The sequence below is a fragment of the Pelodiscus sinensis genome, chromosome 2 (assembly GCF_052426305.1).
Source record: "Pelodiscus sinensis isolate ZL-2025 chromosome 2, ASM5242630v1, whole genome shotgun sequence".
In the NCBI taxonomy this organism is placed as follows: domain Eukaryota; kingdom Metazoa; phylum Chordata; order Testudines; family Trionychidae; genus Pelodiscus; species Pelodiscus sinensis.
The window spans coordinates 134,533,471-134,556,119 of record NC_143053.1 but is presented as its reverse complement, the minus strand read 5'-3'; the positions used below and the strand labels follow the sequence as shown (position 1 = coordinate 134,556,119).

The 22,649-nt window shown below is 44.5% G+C and overlaps 1 protein-coding gene across 2 annotated transcripts in view; it reads left to right on the top strand.

The window, feature by feature from the left end:
• TRIO (trio Rho guanine nucleotide exchange factor) overlaps positions 1 to 22,649 on the top strand; it is a 414,034-nt gene that overhangs the window by 191,169 nt on the left and 200,216 nt on the right. For both annotated transcript variants that reach the window (XM_006117079.5, XM_075921462.2), the window contains exons 12-15: positions 8,826 to 8,995; positions 10,005 to 10,179; positions 20,372 to 20,567; positions 21,251 to 21,417. In XM_006117079.5, coding sequence (XP_006117141.2) covers positions 8,826 to 8,995; positions 10,005 to 10,179; positions 20,372 to 20,567; positions 21,251 to 21,417 — 708 coding nt within the window. The remainder of the gene's footprint in view (positions 1 to 8,825; positions 8,996 to 10,004; positions 10,180 to 20,371; positions 20,568 to 21,250; positions 21,418 to 22,649) is intronic.

The window sequence follows — 22,649 nt, the reverse complement described above, 5'->3', positions numbered from 1 at the left end:
GTGGGCAGATTAGGAAAGTATACGATGCAGGCAACTTTAGGAACATTGGCTTGTACAGGAAGCTGCAGGCTGGAACTTTCTTTCCAGACCATAAGATTGCAGTGGAAATGCACATAGTAATGGGTGACTCAACTTTCCCCTTACAGCCCTGCTTCATGAAACCATACATGGAGCACCTGGACATCAGCAAAGGAGCAGTTCAACAATAGGCTGAGCAGATGCCACACGGTATCTCTATGGAATGTGCCTTTGGTAGACTGAAAGGGAGATGAATATGTCTCTGGCAGGGTAGATCTTATGGAGGATTATATCCCCATAGTTATAGCTGTGTGCTGTTGTTTGCATAATAAGGGTGCGAAAATAAGGGTGAAACGTTTGCTTATGGGTGTAGCCTTGAGGCACAGTGTTTGGGTACACAGTAGTCCATAGGGCTGCCAATAACATCGGAGGCTCTGAGGAATCACTTTGACAAATAGGGGTTTTGAAATGTCTCTCTCTTGGGGTTACTTCCCTGCTACATCCCATTCCCCATCCCAAGTAACATGCACATTCCCATAAAAGGAAGGGATACAACGGCCTGTACCTGGGCCCTGAATGATTGCTATGGGTTGTGAAACAGAAAATAAAGCCATTGTACCATTAAAAAAGTTTGCCTTCATGGATCATTGCCAATCATGGTCACACACCTAAGGATCAATGTTTGCTGGAAATAGAGATTTCACGTTAGGGTATGGCCACAACTGTGTATAGGTCCAGTTGTCATAGTCACAGCTGTGATAGGGTGTGGAGTGTGGTGGAAAATGAGCAGGGCTCGACAATTAACATAATTTACTCGCCCATGGCGAGTAGATTTTAGCCTGGTGCAGCCACGCAGCGCAGTCTGCGCATGCACAGTGTGCAGTAGCGTGCGGCTGGCAAGCAGGGCTCGCTGCCGCTTGGCGTGTCCTGAAAATGAGCATTTCTAGACAATGAAAAGGAATGTGTGGGTGTGGTGGGTGGGTTGCTAGACAAAGAATTCTGTATCTATTGTAGGGGCTGTCAAGGCCATTTCTGCTCACTCTGCATTTTGATTATTAGGGGTTTGAGCGTCTCTTTTTGCTCCTGGATAACCCTGATCACATGCTCAGCGGCGTCTTTCCTTTCACTCAGCCATCACTTCTCTCTTCCCTGTGTTTCCATTGTGCTATGGAACAATCTCTCATAAGTTCCTCCCTGTTATGGGGCTCATAGAATCATAGGGTTGGAAGAGACCTCAGGTCCAATCCCCTGCTAAAAGCAGGACCAACCCCAACTAAATCATCCCAGACAGGACTTTGTCAAGCTGAGACTTAAAAATCTTGAGGGATGGAGATTCCACCACCTCCCTAGGTAACCCATTCCAGTGCTTCACCACCCTCCTAGTGAAATAGTGTTTCTGAATATCCAACCTAGACTTTTCTAACTGCAACTTGGGACCATTGCTCCTCCTGTCATCTGTCACCACTGAGAATAACCTCTCTCCATCCTCTTTGGAACCCCACCCCATTTCCGGTAGAATCATAGAACACAAGAACCGGAAGGGACCTTGAGAGGTCAAGTCCAGTCCCCTGCCCTCATGGCAGGACCCAGCACCATCTGGACCATCCCTGATAGATGTCTGCCTAGACTCTCTTAAATACCAGATTTGAAGATCCAGAGATGAAGATTCCACAACCTTCCTAGGCAATTTATTCCAGTGTTTAATCACCCTGATATTTAGGAAGTTTTTCCTAATGTCCAGCCTAAACCTCCCTTGCTGCAATTTGCTCCTTGTCCTATCCTCAGAGGCCAAGGAGGACAATTTTTCTCCTTCCTCTTTGTGACACCCTTTTAGATGCCTGAAAACCGTTATCATGTCCCCTCTCAGTCTTCTCCTTTCCAAACTAGTTGAACGCTGCTATCAAATCTCCCCCTCACTCTTCTCTTCTGTAGACTAACCCAGCCCAAATCTCTCGGCCTCAGCTCGTAAGTCATGTACTCCAGCTCCCTAATGCAGTGGTTACCAACCAGTTGATTGTGATCTACTGGCAGATATTGGAGCCTTTGACAGGTGATGCTGACTGGTTGGCCAGAAACCTGTCAAGTGCTGGCACTTCATCTCCCCTTCTCAGCACTGTGTGCTGCTCTTGCCCTTTGCCTTGGAGCTGCCTCCCACCTCCTGAGGAGCCTCCTGCTTGCTGTGCAAGGCAAGAGAAGAAGAGGGAGGAGGTGCTGATATCTGGGTGCCTTTCTCCCCCCAGTTTCGAGGAGGGACAGGGATGAAGAGACTTTGCTGGCTGCTTTTGGGAGTGGTGCAGGGCCAGGATATAGGTAAGCCTGCCTTAGCACCATTGACCACCATCCAGAAGCCACCTGTGGTAAGCAATGTCCAATTGGAGCCTGCATTCCAAACCCTGGCCCTGAACCCCTCCTGCACCCCAACTCCTTGCTCCAGGCTCAGCTCAGAGCCCCTCCCACACTCCAAATCCTTTAGCCCAAATCTTTTGGCAAGATCAGAGCCTGCATCTTCCTCCCTCGCACCCCACCCTTAGCCTGATAAAAATGAATGAGGATGAGGGAGGGAGGGAGCAGGTGCAGGGCCTTGGAGAAGGGGTGGGAAGAAGGTGGAGGAAAGGGTGATTAGGTTTGAGGTAGATCCTGGATTGCACTTCAGTTAAAAAAGTGATCCTGTGCTTAAAAAGGTTGGAGACCCCCTGCCCTAATTATTTTTGTTGCCCTCTGCTGGACTTTCTCTAATGCAGGGGGCAGCAACCTTTTCCAACCAGAGGGCCAAACTACATCAAAATTCAGACCAAAGTGGTCAACAAAGAGCCATATAAGAATGCCCATTTGCATGACTGAAAATATAGATCTTAATATTATTGATAATTGACATAATGATTAACAATAGCATAAATGAAACATTGTACTCTCAGACTTTATTTAATGGGACTTGTGCAAAAAGATGTAGCAGCATATTTCTTAGAAGTTTACATCATAACTGGTCAAATCCAGCTTCATGCACACATTCAGGCTGTCTTCTGTCAAGCTTATGGCAGGGGTGAGGGTTGTAGGGGTGCTGGAGTTTGGGTTGGAGTGTACGATGGGTTCAAGGCTAGGGCTTAGGGGCGGGAGGGACAGGAGTGTTATGACACTGCTTTATTGATGGCTAGGGTAGGGAAACTTTTTTGGGTCAGGGGCCCCTAACCCACAGAAAAATCGTACTGATGTGGCCCCCGAACTGAGACACCTCACTCCCATGAGGGGGAGCAGATAGGACTGAGGATGAAGGCCTCAGGCCAGATGAACTCTTCCAGTGTCTGTAACAGGATTTATTCGTTGTAACAGATGGAAGTCACTCCCAGATGACACACAGCCACAGCGCCACACAGGTCATTGAATAAGTTAGCAGCCCAAGGGCCAAGTGTGGAATGGAGGCTGCACCTTGTTGAGAGTGCAGGGAGTCTGGCCGGCGGATCTGGGTGCGAATGGACACTGACCCGCACGGTTGCGCTTCTTGTAGCTCTCCAGGCGAGCCAGGAACCAGCCCACTGGCACCAGGAAGAAAGTGCTCAGGCTGATGACAGGATTCCAGCAGCCCCATGGTGCTCTCTGGTGGGTGCACGTGGACAGCGCTATGTGAGGGCGGAGCAGCGTGCGGCATAGGGGGCGCATGACTATGGCAGCAAGCAGATGCTTTGCAGGCAAGATGGCAGACTGCTCTGCACTGCTCTAAGGCTTCCTGTCCCAGGCATGGCTCCGCACTGCTCCATGCGGAAAACCCTTCAAGCTGGGAAAACCCTTCAAGCAGCACATCTGTTCCTCCAGGTCAGGGAGGGGGAGCGGAGCTGTTTGTGGCTTTGGCTTCTTCCCCGATTACACAGTGAGGCTTGGGGCTTTCCCAACCCCCTACTTTTCACACAGGAAGCCAGCGCTAGCTCTAATCTCTCGGGGTACAAAGTGGTCTGAGCTCGAGCTGCGAGTCGTATTTGGCTCCTAAGTGAGCCATATATAGCTCACGAGAGCCATAGGTTGTCAACCTCTGCTCTAATGTATCCACATCCTTTCTGTAATGGGGGACCCAGAATTGGATGCACTGCTCCAGATGTGACCTCACTAGTGGCCACATGATCAGCTCAGAAGATGCCATGACAGCATTCCACACTGAGCCATGCAGCAGGAAATGGAATTTTACATTTCCTGGGGTTTACAAGAGATCGGGGTGGCTTCCTGTTTATCTGGCTGCAGGGCAACAGAGTTCAAAATGCTGCCCAGAGTGGCTACTTGGGCATTGCAGGAAACATCCTGGAGTTAAGTAAAAGCAAAAAAAGCCTCCCGTGGCATGCAGTGCATGACTGTCGACAGTAAAGGGAGGGGGAAAGAAACAAGACCCTCGTGGAGGTGCAAGTTTTTGTTGCTGAAACTGGTCGTTTTTCATAACTTTTGTCGCATTGCAGTGTGAGCTCTATTGGAGTTGTGGTGCTAAAAAAGGGGGGTGGCGACAAAACTTGCCAGTGTAGACATGCCCTATATGTGTCAATAGGAACCCTCGTCTATCAGAAAAACTGTGTTTCCCCCAGAGTTTCATTGGCATAGCCATGTGAGCCGGAAGTGGGGGGGTTTCACACCCTTGCTTGGTATCAATATGCTGAGGTAACTCACGAGTATAGACCAAACCATAACATGGTCAACTTTTAAACCTATGCAAACAGAAGAAGTGGAAATGAGTATTTAATATATCCAGGCTAGCTCTTAATTTGCAAGACAATTTGAACTACAGGTACAAGATTAAGGCAATCTTCTGTGCAAGTTACAATCTGAAAGTATAAGAGAAGTGATTCCTTTGTGGTTGTATGTTTTTGTTCTGTGATCCTACTTTGAGTATTAAAATGCTTCCCAATTTAATGGCATGTGGTTTGTTCTCAAATCAGTGTGTGGAATGCAGGGATGACATTGCAAAACAAATGCAAGAGAAAAATGCGCTAAGCCAAAATATCATTCTTGCTACACTGGACTGAGCATTGTGTTTCTTCTGCAGGATATTTATTAGAAATCAAGTTTGTAATAATGGACAGTATTTTAAATCTATTATTCTGATGCGCATTTCAGTTTTGTGTATGAGCTTCAAGGGTGATAAGATTTAGAGCCAAGTGGGACAGATGAAGAGGTTTGTATTGAGATTGTACTCTTACCTACTTGTGCAGTAATTCCCTAATTTCTAGAAAAAAGCTATTGAATTAAAATTTAAAAAAAGTTCTCATTGTTGCTGAATGCAATTTGAACTTAATCCTTAGGTCTGTGCCCCTGGTGCAGGCGTGGGCAGTAATTTTTAGTGGTGGGGGGGGGGCAGGGTTCAAGAGTTCAGAAAGTGGTCAAGGGCCACACTTTTCTGAGGAGGAGGTACGGGGTTTAGGATGGAGGTTGATTGCAGAAGGGTGCATGGATTAAGGGACTGTGATGCAGGAGACCATGTGATGTCTGAGAGGGAGTTTGGGTGAAGGAGGGGATTGTGACCTGGGTCAGTGAATTGAGTTGTAGGCTTAGGGAGGGAGTATAGGTGGAGGAGAGGATTTTGGCCCATGGGAGAGGTGTATAGAAGGGGGTATAGGGTCTGGGAGGGAATTGTGACCTGGGGAAGGGGGATGCAGAGGGTTTGGATGGTGACCTTGGGAAGGGAGTTGAGGTGGGGTGGGGCAGGGGTGCCAGAGCCAGGCTCTGGCTGGGAGGCGCTTACCTAAGTGTCTCCCGGCCAGCAGTCCTGCAATACCCCCAAGGCAGGCTGGGCTCCCTGCCTGCTGCAGCCCCAGATTGCTTAAAACTGCAGGCTGCTCCCTCCACGTGGCTCTCAGCTCCGGGAGGGGCAAGAAGCTTGCTCTGTCCCCGTCCCCGAGGCCAATCTCTCAACTCCTATTGGCTTGTTTCTGGCCAATAGGATCTGAGAATTGGGCTGGGGCTGAGAAGATCATCCTAAAACTTTCCCTCCCTCTGGAGCAGAGAGGAACACAGAACAGCCCTGCACTTAAAGCAGCGGCTGCTGCATGCCTGAGGGTCCTGACAGAGTGGTACACAGGCCGGATCTGGTGGCTTGGCAGGCTGGATCCAGCCTGCGAGATGTATCTTGCCCACCTCTGCCCTTGGTGCCATGTCTTTTTGAAATCCTCCTTTCTTTTCAGTTCAAAGAGAAATGTCTTGTTTATTTTAATAATAAGTATTTCTATTTGTTTTTAGGATTTGGCTTCATTTTATGTATCCTGACCTATTTTTAGAAGAACATTGTTTAGCTATTATTCTAAACAGCTGTAGTTCTCTGCCAAGAAACATCTGTTTATTGACTCTGCCTCCTTGTACCCTCATGTGAAAAACAATGGGATTCTCTTCAGCATTTTTTGTTTCTTCATACCCTCTTTCCTTCTTAACTTGACTTCCTGCCTCTTGATAGAAACTTGTCTCAAGTGATGACACTTTACCCAATGCTAATGCCGTTTTTGTGAATCAGTATACAAGGCAATCAGCTGCTCGAGTTCATCATGAGCTAGATTCACCACTACAATTACCTAGATACCTGCTTCCCCCTCTGATCATAATGTTATGACATGTTGATCTGTAGCAGCCAAATTTAAACCGTGTATGTATGCTCTGTGATTCAAGAATATTTTTGGGGAATAATCATTTTAATATTCTTTTCAAAGGTCAGCTTGGGGAGAGAGCATAAAAGATTTACTTGGTAAAATATATTTGCTGCAGGTGTATCCTAAGAGAGTTCAGCAATCATACAAATGTTTAATTTGCTAGCAGGTTTCATCACAACTAGACAAACACTGCATGTTAAGTTTTTTTTGTTTAAACTGTGAGTATTCAAGACTGGTTTAACCACTAAGCAAATAGGTCAGTGCCTGACACCCTGATTTAGCCATTGCGCATGGGGCCTGTTTGCAACCATACTGGCTCTGTGTCTAGGAACAAGCTCCGTTTTTGGCAGCTAGTCATCAAACCTGTTGGGCCAGTCTCCATATTGCCTCTGTGCGTGGGATCAGACTGCTGCTTGTTGGCTCTTCAGAAGGAAACCTCTGCTTGTTCTGTGTCTGGAGCATAGCATAGCAGGGAAATACTTGTGGAGGCAGCCAGGAAGGGTAGAGCTAGCCCAAAATTAGAAAGCCAAAACTCACCTTGCAAGAACCTCTTTAGAACTCAAATAGGATTTATTTTTCCTTTGAAAAAATCAAATTGTTTATATAAAAAACCCTCTATCAGATTTCAAGAACTTATGATGTTCAGATACAAAGATTTGAGAGGTCGTGATAAATTAGACAGACGATCTGACTAAAGATACTTGCAGGAATAGTGGTTTTATCCCTCACACTGTGTCCCATGTCGCATATACTAACAACACAAAGTACTCCCAGGAGTATTCATACCAGAAGTGAGTTCTCCGCTTCTTTGAACAGTGTTTTTGGCCATTTGTACAAAAGATGTCTGGCAGTTGCAAAGGTTAGTGAATCATTTATGAAGAAAATACCGCATCTTCAAGGGGGGCTGACAGAATTGCTGGGCCCTGGCACAAGGTGGTGGGGAAGGGGCTGGCTTTATGCTTCTGGGAGGAGAGGGCAGAAAGGGCCAGGGCTGGGGCAGTCACCCCTCAGAAGCTCAGCACCATTCATCCGCAATTTCAAGGGCCCAGGCTCTGGCTGCAGTCACAGCAGCTGCTGGAAGCTCCGGGCCCTGTGGAATCATCGGGGCAGTTGCCCCACTGTTGGTGGGTCCATTCGTCATCCAAATCTGTTGTGACAGCTGAAGTTGATATACATTCAAGTTGATACATCTCCCTTCCTTGCTCAGGGGTGTGAATTAGCCCCCTCCTTCTACTGAGCAACATAACTTACACAGACTTAAGCACTGATATGGACAGCACCATGTTGTGCTGACAGCCACTTACAGAATAATTAAGCTTTCTTCCTTCAGCTTAGAGCAGGTACAGTAGAAAGCTCACAGTGATGTAACCTGAGTAGCCAATAGTATTTACAATAGTAAATACTCCATGATTTGTTATTTACAGGTTAAAGTGTGTTTGGGAAATTTTTGCTAACCGTTCCAAAATGCAAAAAGATTAGTAAGCATGCTTGCTGAAAAAGTACAAAGATGGAAAGATGGAAGTGTATAGGGTAAATTAGTTGTAACGAATAATTCAACCAGTTGGCATTGCAAGTTGTATACTTTGGTTTTAGTATGATTCTGCAATGAGTAAGTGGACAGCATAATTAACTGTAGTGACTTAATAATAGCATATGAATATTTTCTTTAGGACACTGTCTGAGATTGTGTTGTGGAATGAGGCTAGAAGGAGAGTTGAGTTTATTTTTGATGTACCCCTTTAACTGCAATTGTTGATTTTCATGACCACTGCTCAGTACCATGTACCTTTATGTATGTGTGTCACTTGGCAGTGTAAATTTAGCTGTTGAGATACATCTCCCTTCCTTCCTTCCTTCTCTCAGGGAGTGTTACCATAGCATTTTCCTCCCAGTGACTACCTCACAGAGCTGCAGATGGGGCAGACTCTGAATTCTGTGCTGGTCGCTCAGACACAGTCTAATAGGAAAATGGGAAAGAGAGGGTAATGTAGCAGCATGACTAAAACAACACTTGTTTTTCTAACAAGACCCTTACCTTCTATCTGATGCGGGCTCATCAATTTTTTTTCAGCATTGAGAACTGAATTTCATATAAGCAGAAACAAATATTGTGGTTTTCCCATCTGTTTGCTTCTTCCATGGAAATTCAGACAACGTACTGTCTGACTGATACCAGCATTCATTTCTTTTGTCTTGTAGCTGTGGACATGGCTTGAGGAATTACAAAAAGAACTGCTTGATGATGTTTATGCAGAGTCTGTGGAGGCAGTACAAGAGCTGATCAAACGCTTTGGCCAGCAGCAGCAGACCACTTTACAGGTTACTGTCAATGTCATCAAGGAAGGGGAGGATCTTATACAGCAACTAAGGTAATACATTTTTTTTAAAGAAGTTAGTGTTAAATCTTAACATTTTGTCTCCCAAGTATTTGGGCATATTATTCCTTAAGCTACTTCCCCTCATATACTTCTGATATTACATGGACCGTTACCTTCTTGATTTTTTGGGGGGGAGGGAAAGAGGAAGGGCAAGTATAAGATGCTACCCTGCATGAATATAAATATTAGATGTTTCATTCTATGCAGATCTTATCTAAACCTTTGTTTACAAGAAGTTGGGCTCATACATGTTACCTTCACATAATCGAGAGTCAGCCTCCATAAACTGTCTCTAGGTATTATGAGTCAGCATGGTATCCATCACAGGCATCCGACATGCCACTCTGGCGTTCAGTATTTAAGTATTACTGAACTCTGAGCAGTAGCCCACTCTAAAGAAACATACTTTTTTTTAAACTGGTACTTCAAATTCTTGTGAATGTTAGCATGTGACATGATTGGCTTTTTTTCAGTAGAGGCACAATGAATATGTGTCCATTACTAGTAGCTTAAATTAATCCTTGGGCACTTCTTATATCCTTCAGAAGTGGGTGTTAACTCATCTGTGGTGGTAGTTGTTTATTTTTGGCTTTATGCTCAAGTAAAGTTGAATCATGTAATTCAGCGTACAATGAAGCATGTAGTCATCATGTTTCATTTCCTCTTCAAAATGAAAGGTTTAGCATGGGTTCACATTTTACTTTTGACACAAATAAAATGTGGATTGAATACATGTAAGAATGTGCTAATATATTGAACACTAAGGCAGAAAAAGATGGCAATTTAGTATCCTGATGCTTTATTAAATTGCTAAAGCACAATTCTAATGATGTTTCAAAGGACTTTATGTGCTGAAACAAGACCAGCTTCCTCTTAGTGTTGTTCATACTAATGGTTTTAGTTAAAGAGCTTTGTCATGCACATTTAACAGTTGACTGTAATCCAATTCCTGTTGCTTTTTTTCAAAAGGCCCTTTTTCCTTCCTCTCCACTTTCAATAGGGATTCTGCCATTTCTAGTAACAAGACCCCTCACAACAGTTCCATCAATCACATAGAGACAGTCCTGCAGCAGCTGGATGAGGCCCAGTCTCAAATGGAGGAGCTTTTTCAGGAACGCAAGATCAAGCTTGAACTCTTCCTGCAGCTACGCATATTTGAGAGAGATGCAATAGATGTGAGTTTCTGCTTGGTGCATAACATTCATTACATCTGCTGTATCCGTATGGGATGATATAAAGGATCTATTTTGGGTCAGACTCACAAAGATAATATCATCACAGGTTTAGTTCTTACCTGAATGGTCTGAGAGATTTGATTTCCTCTAAATTATGAGAGTGGCAAGGCTTGAATGTAGAACTGAAAGCCAAGGACTCCCTCATTCTAGTCTGAGCCCTGGTAACACACTCTGTGGCCACTGGCAAATGACTTAATCTTGCTGCTGCAGTTAATCCACGTGTAAAATGGGGCGTTAACCATCAAATTGACTTTTTCCATAGGGGTATTGAGGGTGAAATCATTATAAAGAGCGTTGAGTATTAAAAAACTGAACATGAATGCTGTTCAGTAGTATTTATAACCATTTTTTCTTCCTCCTCTTCACATCAGACTCTCAGTTGCAGATATATTAAACTTTAAGGGTGCTTCTGAATTGCTGTGTTTTTGCTGCTAAACAATCAGACTCCTCCACATACATGTGCTTTTCCATTACATTTAAAACTGCATTCACCCATTTAGCAAGCATGTTTACTAAATTTTTTGCAATTTTGGAACTGTTAGCCCAAACATGCAAACAGATTACAGACTGGACAATACTTGTAGCAGAATACTTTCTATTGGTGTGAATGCTTTTTGGCTATATGAATTTTAGGTAATTTACATGTTATTCCACATAAGAGTGTAGATTGCCCTAATGTGAGTAAGAACAGTGGTCACCAACCATTAGATCAGGATCTACCGGTAGATGTTGGAGCCACTGACAGGTGATCCTGACTGGTTTGTCCAGGAAGCTACCAAGGGCTGGCACTTCAGTTGCCCCTCCCCCCACTGCCATACTGTTCATACCCTGTGCCTTGGAGCACCCCCTAGGAGCCTCCTGTTTGAGGTGCAGGGTGGGGAAAATGGAGTGAGCAGGGGCGGAACCTCAGAGAATGGATGTGGCAGGACGTGGGGTGAGGGGTTTTGGGTTTGAGGTAGAACCTGGATCACACTTAACTTAAAGTGATCTTGTGCTTAAAAAAGGTTGGAGACCCCTGCTTTACACAGATGCTGTTGGGTTAATCATGTATTTAAAAAAAAAAACACCCCAAAATTCTGAGAACCTTAATACAGAATTAAAGCTGACCGGTGGTGCCTGAACATGGAGAGTGCTGAAATTTAAATCTGTGAAACCAAAGAATTGAAGAGTGAAGGTTCATGCCAGCCGTCACAGAGCAACTTTAACTCCGCCTCCCTAGAGCTGGCAATAGCCACTGGAAAGGTGGTGCAAAAGTTAACAAACTACTGAAATGTGGTGGTTTCTCAGTCTCTTCGTGTCTTGAAATCAAGAATCTTATGGAAGATCCTTTGGGCCAACCCAAACTGTTAGGCCCAGTACAGGAGTAACTGAGTGAAATTCTCTGGACTGCGATATACTTCCTTGTTAAATATTTGTGAAAGGAAATATAAGGAAAAACTAAGAACATGTCATTGTTTGTGTTGTGTTCCACATAGCTGAATTCCAGTATTTATCTGCAGGAATTCCAGCTACATTAGTTGTGCTAGATGTTTCTGTTTTGGATCGGGAGAGATTTGTTGGGGCAACTTGGCAGAACTGTGATGAGTGAGATGTGCTTGTATATCATGAGTAATCAGATATGCCTCATTTCAGTACTGAATTTGGTAGCATGTCAATAGAGCTGCACAAAGGTGTCACAGGGACTGTCAGCACTCTGGTGACATACTTCACTGATCTAGGCGCTTACTGAGGGTTACATGAAGGTAGTGTCTCAGAAGTAATCTTGGGGCAAAAGTGAAGGGTGGTTTATGTAGAGCAGACTCAGTATTTGAGTGCAGGTAGCTCTTGTTTGCTACACACGGCTTAAACTTGAGTTAGCTAAGGAAAAGTGTTAGATTGTGTCCAACAGTGCTCACGTGTGCTGTTCCCACAATGTTGTATAACCTTTATGAAGGCAGAGTGGTGAGGTATCCTCAGAGAAGAAGCGGCCAGTTGCATTGAGGGAGTAGTGTGGATCTTAACTGAGCTATCCTGGTTTTCAGGTGTTCCAAGTTTAGCCACTCTCCCTCTCTTTTTTTCTCCCTGAATGGGTACAGAGCATACTGTGCAGCCTTAACTTTCCATCAGTGACTTTTTTGGCATTATTTACCTTCGTTTTTTTAAAAAAATCTCTCTCTCTCCCCCCCCCCCCCCTTACTACAGTTCCATTAGCAGTGATTAGCCTGGTTGCATGTTGGTCCCTTCTCTCTGCCTGGCCAACACATCCTAATTCTCCATTCTCCCTACAGACAGTCATCAGCATGGGACCTGCAGATTGAGAAGAAGCTGCAGGCAGTAGCATGGAATTAGTGGGGGCAATTTTTTAAGGAGTGGAGACAGAGAACATAAGAACAGCCATACTGGGTTAGACCAAAGTTCCATCTGGTCCAGTATCCTGTCTGTCGACAGCGGCCAGTGCCAGATGCCACAGAGGGAGGGAACACATCAGGGTAATCATCACGTGATCCCTCCCCTGTCACCCGTTTCCAGACAAAGATGGTGCATAATGAGAGGAAGTATGGTCTAGTAGTTGAGATACTAATCTGGCAGATGGGCGACTCGGGTTCAGTTCTGTTATAGACTTCCTCTGTAAACTTGGGCAAGTCACTTCATCTCCCTGTGTCCATTCCCTATCTGCTTGGAAAATAAGTGGCACTGGGAAGCACTGTGAGGCGTTTACGGACTACAGGGATGGGGGCTATATCAGTTCCTATGATTGGATGGCTGCATTGGCTGAAACCTTGCAGCAACCTCACTTCACAGCTCGGACTCTGGTCCTCTCTACTGGACACTGTTCCAGTACTGCCTCTGCACTGCTCTCACCACCTGTTCCTTCCCCTGTGCTCAGATTTGCCTTCCACTGCTCCAGTTACTCCAGCATTTCTTCCATCACACCCACTGTTCTGAGCCCCCCACATGTACCTGTTGTTTTGAGCCCCTCTCTCACATGCCAACTCCACCCACATCCTTGTCGTTCTGTGCGCCCTGCAAAGTTGGAGGGGCTGTGGGAAAGTGGTGGAGCTGTGAGCTGCCTGTACCTTTTGGAGGCTGCCAAGGGCAGAAGAGTAGAGAAGCAGAGTGGGCCCCCCACCAGTGTAGAGCATGGGGCTCTGCACATCCATTTCCAGCAGAGGAGACTTGTAGAAGTGGCCAATAGTGTGAGTGAGAACGAGGGAACCCTCTGGGATGCATATTGGCAAAATCAATAGCTTTGATTACGTGATCTGCTACATTCATCTAAGTGCCTGTTCTTCCCTGTTCTCCCTCCCCTACTTCCAAGATTGCCATGCTTGTGGGCCTCCGTTGTGTTCCAGCTCCGCTCCTCAGTTTCTGTGCTTTGTGCATGCGCTAAGCATGTCTCTTCTGCTTACTCATGCACATATTGGGGGGAGGGGTGAGCAGAGGGAGGGGCTCAGAACCTTCCAGAGGGGTAGGGTTCCCTAGATCCCATCTTGCAATGAGACTGGCTGAGAGTCTTCAAATCCTCGCTTGCTCACTGCACCACAGCTGTTGCCCTGAGAGATGGGGCTCTGCATGGGCTCAGGGAGCAGTGTGGAGGGAGGGAAGGAAAGAATTGGGGACAAACAGTGTTTGAATGATCTTTTACACTAATAAAGGTGATTGTCTAGAGGTGTTCTGGCTCCTCAGAGGCAGTGCCAAAACTCAGCTCTACAAGGGAAGCTTGAGAGAGGGGCAGAGAACACACTCACTCCACTACCCCATATAGGGATGTAAGTGATTAAGTTAACTCAACGGTTCTCAAACTTTTTGGGCTCCGGAGCCCTTTACATGCGTAAAAATGTATGCGGCGCCCCAGCGGTCCACTGATTGCATGTGTTGTACCTATCGATGTTTCCAGTTTGTCAACCTCGCGGAGCCCCTGGAGATGACTCGTGGAGCCCTGGGGCTCTGCAGAGCACAGTTTGAGAAACACTGAGTTAACTAATTACTCAACTAGTCACTCCCCGCCTCCTCTTGCTGCCTCTATCAGAGAGAGGCAGCAAGGGGGGAGCAGGAGCCGGTGCTGGGGAGAGCTGGCTTAAAAGCCGATTGCCGGTTCTCCTCCAGCACCATCTCCGGGGGGTGGCAGGGGAAGCACAGGCATAGCAGGAGACTGGGTGCGAGCCAGGAATCAGCTGTCCCAGCTCACGCCTGGTCCCCCCTGCTGCACTTCAGCCTTTTAAATGTTTTAAGACCCTGACAGCTCTTCATACATTAAAAAGCAGAGCCACAGTGGGGTTAGCTCCCAGGGCTGGGAGCTAACTCTGCTGAGGTTCTGCAGTGTCTCCCCCCTTCCCCCCCATCAACTAATCTACTAGTTGATGGAAATACCATTAACTAGTTGATTAGCTGTTTAAACTCCATTTAACATCTCTAATCCTATACCCCCTGATTGCTCGCCTCTCACCCTCAGTCTTCCTGTTTCTGCCCCATAAAAGTTACAAGAGTATGACAGTGTTAGCAGCAACTCATGGAAGGGGCAGGGGCTGTAGATAAGGAAACCCTTGATCAAATTGACCAGTGACTTGCTCTTCTTTGATCATACTCCCTTTATTGTTTAGGGCCCAGGGGAAGAGCCTGTTTGTCTAGGATCTTTCATCTTAATTTTGTTTAATTCCTTGACAGCAATTCTTAGGTTCAATCAGACTTTGCATTTCGATTTTAGAGCATGTTAAAGCAGAAATTTTGGCCACAGGACAAAAATCCCCTAAAGAATCTTTGCTGGATGCAAGAGAGAGTAAGACATGCACAACACACATTCTCTGAGAGCTGCTGGATGGGGCTTGAACTCTCAAAGTATGGGAGTCGCTCAGCTTCAGTAATCAAACTGTCACGTTAAGCCCCCCCACTTGCTGTGACAACAGATAGCCTGGATGTCCTTTTGCTGTTGACCAAGTCCTGGTCTTGCTACTTATGCACACTAGAATATTAGTGCCAAGAAAGCACAAGCTGATTGGAAATTCCTGACTCTTAGGTTAATAACTGCTTTTGTAAAGCTTCCCCCTGCAGAGTGGTGTGTGTGTGCCATGCACGAACTCAAATCAGTGGTGATTGACTCAGATCTGGTTGGGGATGATGATCAGGATTAGAGCGATAGGTTAAGCCTTACGTGTCTGCAAAATCATGTTACAAGACTTAGATTAATTTGTAAAATGTGTGTTAAGGAGAGGCTGAATCTTGAAAGTCTTTGCTCAAATGATACCATCTTTGGACCACTGATATTACCTAGTGTCTACTATGTGGCACAACAAATTTCAAGCCAATCAAAGATATCATGAGGATTTTACAGCACTTACAGTAGTCCATTTTGAAACAGAAAGCAATACTCAAACTCAATTATAGCTAAGTTGGTCCTCAGCTCTATTAACCATTTATGATGTTAATACTTGATTTTGCAAGCAATAGTGCAGTTCTTCAGTATTTAAATCCATGGGCGTTGTTGTAAAATTACAGAAAAGTGGGACTGGAAAAGACCTCAAGATGTTAAGTCCAGCTCCCTGTACTGTGGCAGAACTGAGGAAACCTAGACCCTTCCTGAGAGGTGTTTATCCAGTGGAATCTTATTCTACAGTCTCCCTTGGAAGCTTATCTTAGAGTTAGAGAGTTTCTTCTAATACCTCATTTAATCTCCTTCGTTGTGGTTTAAGCCCAAGATCTCTTGTCCTGCCTTCAGTGGATACAAGAGAACGACTGATCTCTGTCCTCACTTTATAACAGCCATTGATGTATTTGAAGACTCTTATCAACACCTCCCTTCCAGTTTTCTTTCTCAAGATGAAACATGTCCACTTTCTTTAACTTTTCCACATAGGCCAGGTTTTGTAAACCTTTTTATCGTTTTTGTTGGGCTCACTCTCATCTGGACTGTCTCTAGTCTGCAAAGGTCTTTTGTATGCTGTGGTGCCCCGAACTGGACACAGCTGAGGCCTCTCTAGTGCTGAGAGTGGGATAATTTACATCCCTTGACTAATACAACAATCCAATTGATTTCTACATTAGACTTTTTTTAGCTGAATCACTGTGGTGTAGTGTCTGTACCTTGTTGGTTACTATGCTTGGGCTGTGGACTGTGGGGGACCCCCACTGGCAGCTGTCTGTAAGCACGGCCCAACGGGGGGTATCCTGCCGCTCCCAGGATGGTAGCAAAACCGATTATACAAGTTAAGGGAAGAGAGGGACAAAGGACTTGCAGGCGGGGGGAGGTATAATTGCTGTCTGGGAAGCATGGAGAGAACAGGCTAAACTGGGGACTAGAGGTGATGGACCCTAGCCCTAGGGGCCTGAGCCATCCTGGCGCTGCCTCCGGTAGCCACATCATGTATGTGCTATGCTGTACTCTGGAAAATCAATAAACCCCTCTCTATTCTACTGGCTGGTGGAGACTGTTCTGGCTGCTACGGGGGCGCAGGATCAGGGAAACCCCAACTCGCCCTCACAATCACATTATTCATTTGTATTCATTTTGCGATCACTAAAAAGCACAGATCCTTTCCATCAGTACTACCACCTAGCCAGGTATTCCCAGTTTGTATTTGCGCATTAGATTTTTTTTCCTTTCTAAGTTAAGTACTTCGCAATTACCTTCACTGAATTTAATCTTGATTTAGTTGCCTATTTCTACAGTGCTACAGATATCTGTGGATCATTTTTTGCAGCTGCAGATACCAATTTTGCATCCACACAGAGCCCTACCCACAGGTCTGAAACCCAGGCCTGTAAAGCTACCAGGCGGCTGATATCTCCAGACTGCCATGCAGCAGCAGCTGTAAACAACTTGTGCGCCACTTCCTGAAACCCATGGCTCCTGCTAGCTCTCAGCTTTATATAAACCCAAGGGGCATTCCAAGACATGGCCAGGCAATAGTGCCAATCTTCTGTAGATGCCACAGCCCTTCCTAAATTGGCCTTGGTTTGATTTGGACTTCTCCTCCTGGCTTGGACCCTGAACCTTGGTATTGACCTTGGCCTGGACCTGAGTACAAAGTACTTGTCTATTTCTAGTCTCAGGTCTCTCCCTGCTCTGAACCTTGGCCCTGACTGCCTTTGTTGGGATCCCATCAGATGGATTTATTACAGTGACAAAAGAACCCCTGCCATTATTATAGTGAGCGTCTACACTACGGTGGTGCAGCTGCACTGCTGTAGCATTTCTAGTTTGTACGTATCCTTACTGCTTGTTATGTCTCTTGGGAGGTGTAACTCATTTTGTGTACTGTAGCCTTTCTGCTTTTGTCTCAATGTGCTTGTGCTTTTTTTTTACTGTGGCAGCAGACTACTACACTGCTAAAACATCTGTGTGGGGTTATTATGGACCACAAGCTAAATATGAGTCTGTTGACATGACACTGTTGCAAAAAAGTAAACATGATTCTAGGATGCATTAACAGGTGTGTTGTGAGCAAGACATGAGAAGTCATTCTTCCGCTCTACTCTGCACTGATTAGGCCTCAGTTGGAGTATTGTGTCCAGTTCTGGGCACCATATTTTAAGAAAGATGTGGAGAAATTGGAGAAGGTCCAGAGAAGAGCAACAAGAATGATTAAAAGTCTAGAGAACATGACCTATGAAGGAAGACTGAAAGAATTGGGCTTGTTTAGTTTAGAAAAGAGAAAATTGAGAGGGGACATGATGGCAGTTTTCAGGTTTCAATGTCAGGGCCCCCCATTGTGTAACAGCATATAAAAACAATAAATAGTGCCATTTTTTCCCATAGCCAGTTAGGCACCATCCCCAGGACTTGCATTCTCACTACCCACCTTACACCACCTGTCTGTACTAGGGATGTTAAATATCGGTTAATTGAATAGTTGAGTAACATCATGAATTCTTATTGGTTAATCGACTATTCTATAGTCCCCGGGGCGGGGCTGGCAGCATGTGCAATCTGGCCCCACTCCCAAAGAGCCCCCAGCCACTCCACGCTGCTGCCTCTGAATCACTCACCCCACTATGGGGTGCCCAGGTGGGAGCTGGTCTGCAGTTTAAAAACCATCTCTGCAGTTGAAAAACCATCTGTGCATGATCAGCTGTACTTTTGCATAGCACCTCTTAGCTGGTTATCTTTTTTTTCCAATGTTTTCTACTTCTCATCTCTCTTCTGTTGGTGCCCATTGCTCCCAAAATCACAATGCCTTAGGAATAGGCTTGTCCCAACAAAATGGTTTGTATGATGATTTGTTTCCCAGGCCAAGTACTAGTTTTCAGTGAAACACATGTGAGCCCAACAAAGGTGGGATGGGGTGGGTTTTTTGTTTTGTTTTTGATGAGAGAGAAAACAAGAAGGATGAGGTTGGAGTTTGAGATTTCTCTGTATGAATCAAGTTTAAAAGTTTGAGTCCAATGGCCATCTTGGGTATTTGATTAAATGTTTGCAGTTTCTGATAGTTGAATATGCCTTAGCCTTGATATACAACCAAAACTTAGGTTAACTTCAGTTAAGTCAACCTATGCCATGGTGTGGACAGTGTTAGTCCTTCTTTGAAATTAGCTACTTCCTCTTGAAGGGATGGGCTTACTACAGTGACAGGAAAAACTCCTCTCACTATAGTAAGTGTCTATGCCAGAGGTGTCCAAACTTTTTTCAAAGAGGGCCAGATTTGATGAAGTGAACATGCGTGAGGGCCGACCATTTTGCCTGACATTCTTTGAACCATTAAAATTAAATGCAAATTAACTATTTTATGCAAAGTTTATTGCAAACGGCATACTTTTCATTTCGTCACATGGATGACAAATCTAAACAGGTGTTAAATCACTCTGCCTTTCATATCTGAAGGCCAGATGAAAAAAAAATCCAGGAAGCTGAAATATATGTCAGGAACATTGTAAAGTACATTACATATTATTGGTAATAAAGGTTGTCTGTCAACTTTTAAGTTCAAAAAATATGAACAGGAACATAACACCAAGTATACATGTTGTGTCCAAATATATTTATAACTGATTTAGACCAACTGACATTAACTGAGATTTTACAATGTATTCATCTCAATACATATGGATTCGTTGGGGGCCATAAAAGATAGATATTGCCAAATTACCTGGGGGGCCGTATTAAACCGGAACACGGGCCGCAATTGGCCCGCGGGCCGGACTTTGGACATGCCTGGTCTATGCCATAGCAGTGTAGTTGCAGTTCTGTAGTTCTGTTGCTGTAGTGCTTGTAATAAAAACAGTTACAAGAGTGCTGCTAATGTTCAAATCAACATATGTAAAAACACGCACTGGGGAAGAAGCAAAATGACTTTGCACTTGATTTGAAGTCCTAAAATACTGTTTGCAACATCAGTTACGTGGTATTTTAGCAGTTGTGTCCAGAGATATGCAAATATAGGTAAGTTAAGTGTGGGTACGCTTCCATGCAAGACTTTAATCTGTAAGATTGACTGTATAGGTTATAAAATTACTGCACTAGAGCTTCACTTCATAAAACTCTCAATATGCTGTTCCAAGAGTTTTGCTAAGCAGTTGGCTGGTAATGGAACAAACTCAAGAAAACAGACAGTTCCTGCTCACAAATCACGGTATTATTAATACATTTTTGAATGTACCTGAGAGTGGCATAAGTGAAAGCTAGACTGGTACATTATACTGCTGTATGACTGTTGTTTTTTTACCACTCTTAACATACGTCAATAGATTTTTCTACATGAGGTGTTATAAGTTGGTTTCATTTAACCATGGATTTAGACACAATAATTCTACTGCCTACGAAGTGACATGCTTGTAAATTGATATTAAAAATGAATATGTGCAGCATACACATTCTGCTGACGGCTACAGATCCAGCGCTAATGTCAAGGAGGAATTTCTTGTCTCTGAAATGAGCAGAATTTTCTTGCCTGCCTACATCACCGCAAAACTAATAACTTCCAAAACTTGCTCAGACAGCCCTTGTTTGTACAAGTCAGTAATAGTCTGTAGTTTAGATGTTCTGCTGAATGGACATTTTAAAGTTGTTAGCTGGGGAGAAGAACAGATAGAGGGGGAAAGCATATTTTTTCTAACTTGTTTTTGAGTTTCTGATCATCTTATTCTCAAGTACAAATTAGGCATGTTGTAGTTATTAATCCCAACAATATCCTACTGTTTTCCACTCTCCTCTCTGCATCAGATAATTTCAGACCTTGAATCGTGGAATGATGAGCTCTCTCAACAGATGAATGACTTTGACACTGAAGATCTTACAATAGCAGAGCAGAGACTCCAGCACCATGCAGACAAAGCCCTGACCATGAATAACCTGACGTTTGATGTCATCCACCAAGGCCAAGATCTGCTACAGTATGTCAATGAAGTGCAGGCCTCTGGTAAGATGGATCTGTCCCATCTTATTCAGGTTAAAGCCTTTGAAGGGATTATCCAAGCTGATACTAACAACGTCTGAGCATGGCATTGATCTCCATTAGTTGCAATCAAGAGGAGAGTGGACATGTATTTTGCTCATTACACTTGAAAATAATTCCATAACTTTTAAATAAAATAGATGAAGCATGCTGATCACTAATAAAGTAGCTCCTATTAATAATGAAAATGCTCAGGTTTAAATTGGGGCTGGGGGGAGTAGCTGGGGGGTTGGTGGAGAGAAACCCTGTAAGAAGTAAAAGAAAGAAGAATAAAATTAATAGTACAGGGACTATATTCTGAGATCAGACTTGTTTGTAAATTATGTATTGATTTTACAAGTAAAAGTAATTCATATTTTAATTTCTTAACACTTTTCACTTGATTTTCTTTGCGATATCCTGCTGCATTTAATTCTTCACACGATATTATAGACTTTAAGGATTTATCTCAGGATAATGTTGAGCATTTACTTACTCATTGCAGAACACTTGGAAATAATGTTTAAGATCCTTCATCAAATTCTCTGAAATATAAATATATTTAGTATATTTTACAGAATTGGAAATGGTTGCTATATAATAACTATAACATGTAACTCCTCTGGAAATTAAATCCATGTATGTTTCAAATGAACGGATTTCTACAGGTGTGGAGCTACTTTGTGACAGAGATGTAGATATGGCAACTCGTGTTCAGGATCTGCTGGAATTTCTTCATGAGAAGCAACAGGAGCTGGACTCGGCAGCGGAACAGCATCGGAAACACTTGGAACAGTGTGTACAGCTGCGCCACCTGCAGGCTGAAGTCAAACAGGTATGAGCTAAATATGTTCTGTATGTTGTGAGTAGATATGTGTATATGTTCCATATATTGGCATGTGTATGTAAGGTAGCTATTTTGTAAGACAAGTGTATGTTAACTTATTCTTGCAGGTTTTTGGCCTGACAGTGAAGCATCAAGGACACTTTTTTGACCTTTGACAGTCAAAGTGGATAATTCTAGCTTAATTGTAGTTAATGATTGCTCTTTGCTATAGGACAGTGCTGTCTGAAGAGCAATTAGATAGTACAGTCCATTTTTGTATCTTCCCTGTGGCAGACAGTAAACAAATCCTTTGAAATCTTCCCTGAGTTTTGCAGTGTGATCAAATCAGGTGCCTTGCTTGCAGCTCCTGCCAGTAAAGAAGGATCATGCATCACAGTAGGGCCGTTGTATTGGTTGAGCAGAGTGTGGCCTTTCACTCAGCTTGATGGCATCTCTGTCTTTCTGAAATAAGATCGCTTTGATTGCTGCATGGTATCAAACCCAGAATTCAGAGATGGTTTTAAGCATCAGTGGGGGTGGATGGATCTCTACTGATTTTGTGAAATTAGGAAAATGAGAAGGGGGAAAGGAGCACATAGAGTTCTTGCACTTGCTAAACAGAACCAGCAGATTCAGCCAGCTGTAATTGTTCATAGATCGAAGAACCGGTTGACGACGTCCGTGAACATCTTCTAGGACCCATCTGGGCTCTACCCATTGTCCAAATCATTTAAAATGTTGTCACCCTGATTGATCTATTCTCAGAGAAGAAGGAAATGGGGAGATGTGGGTGATGGAAGACAGGGGAACCTGGACATGGGAGGGGGGACACACAGAGCTGCTTGCATGAGGAAAAGGGTTGTGGTGGTGTGACGTAGTGGGGGTACTTGCTGGGCTGTGGTGACCCCTGCTGTCTGGAGCAAGACCCAGCAGGGAAAACCTCACTAGGCCAAGGTAATGCCAAACTTGTTGAACCAGTGGCCAGACACCCCCCATGGAGAGGAACAAAGGAAGGTGGAATGCTGCCCTGACTGGGGGGCAGGGCTGGAAGAGGGTTAGGGAGTTGCTGGCTGAAAGGGAGAGAAGAAGGAGCTGGGGAGGGGGCTGGGACTCCCCTATCTCAAGGGGGGCATTGAGACCTCTTAGCCCTCAGTTCCTGTAACCAGATTACATCTGTGCTGCGCTGTGCTGGAGGAGCAATAAACCACCCTCAATTCCACTGGCTGGTGCAGTCTGTTTGT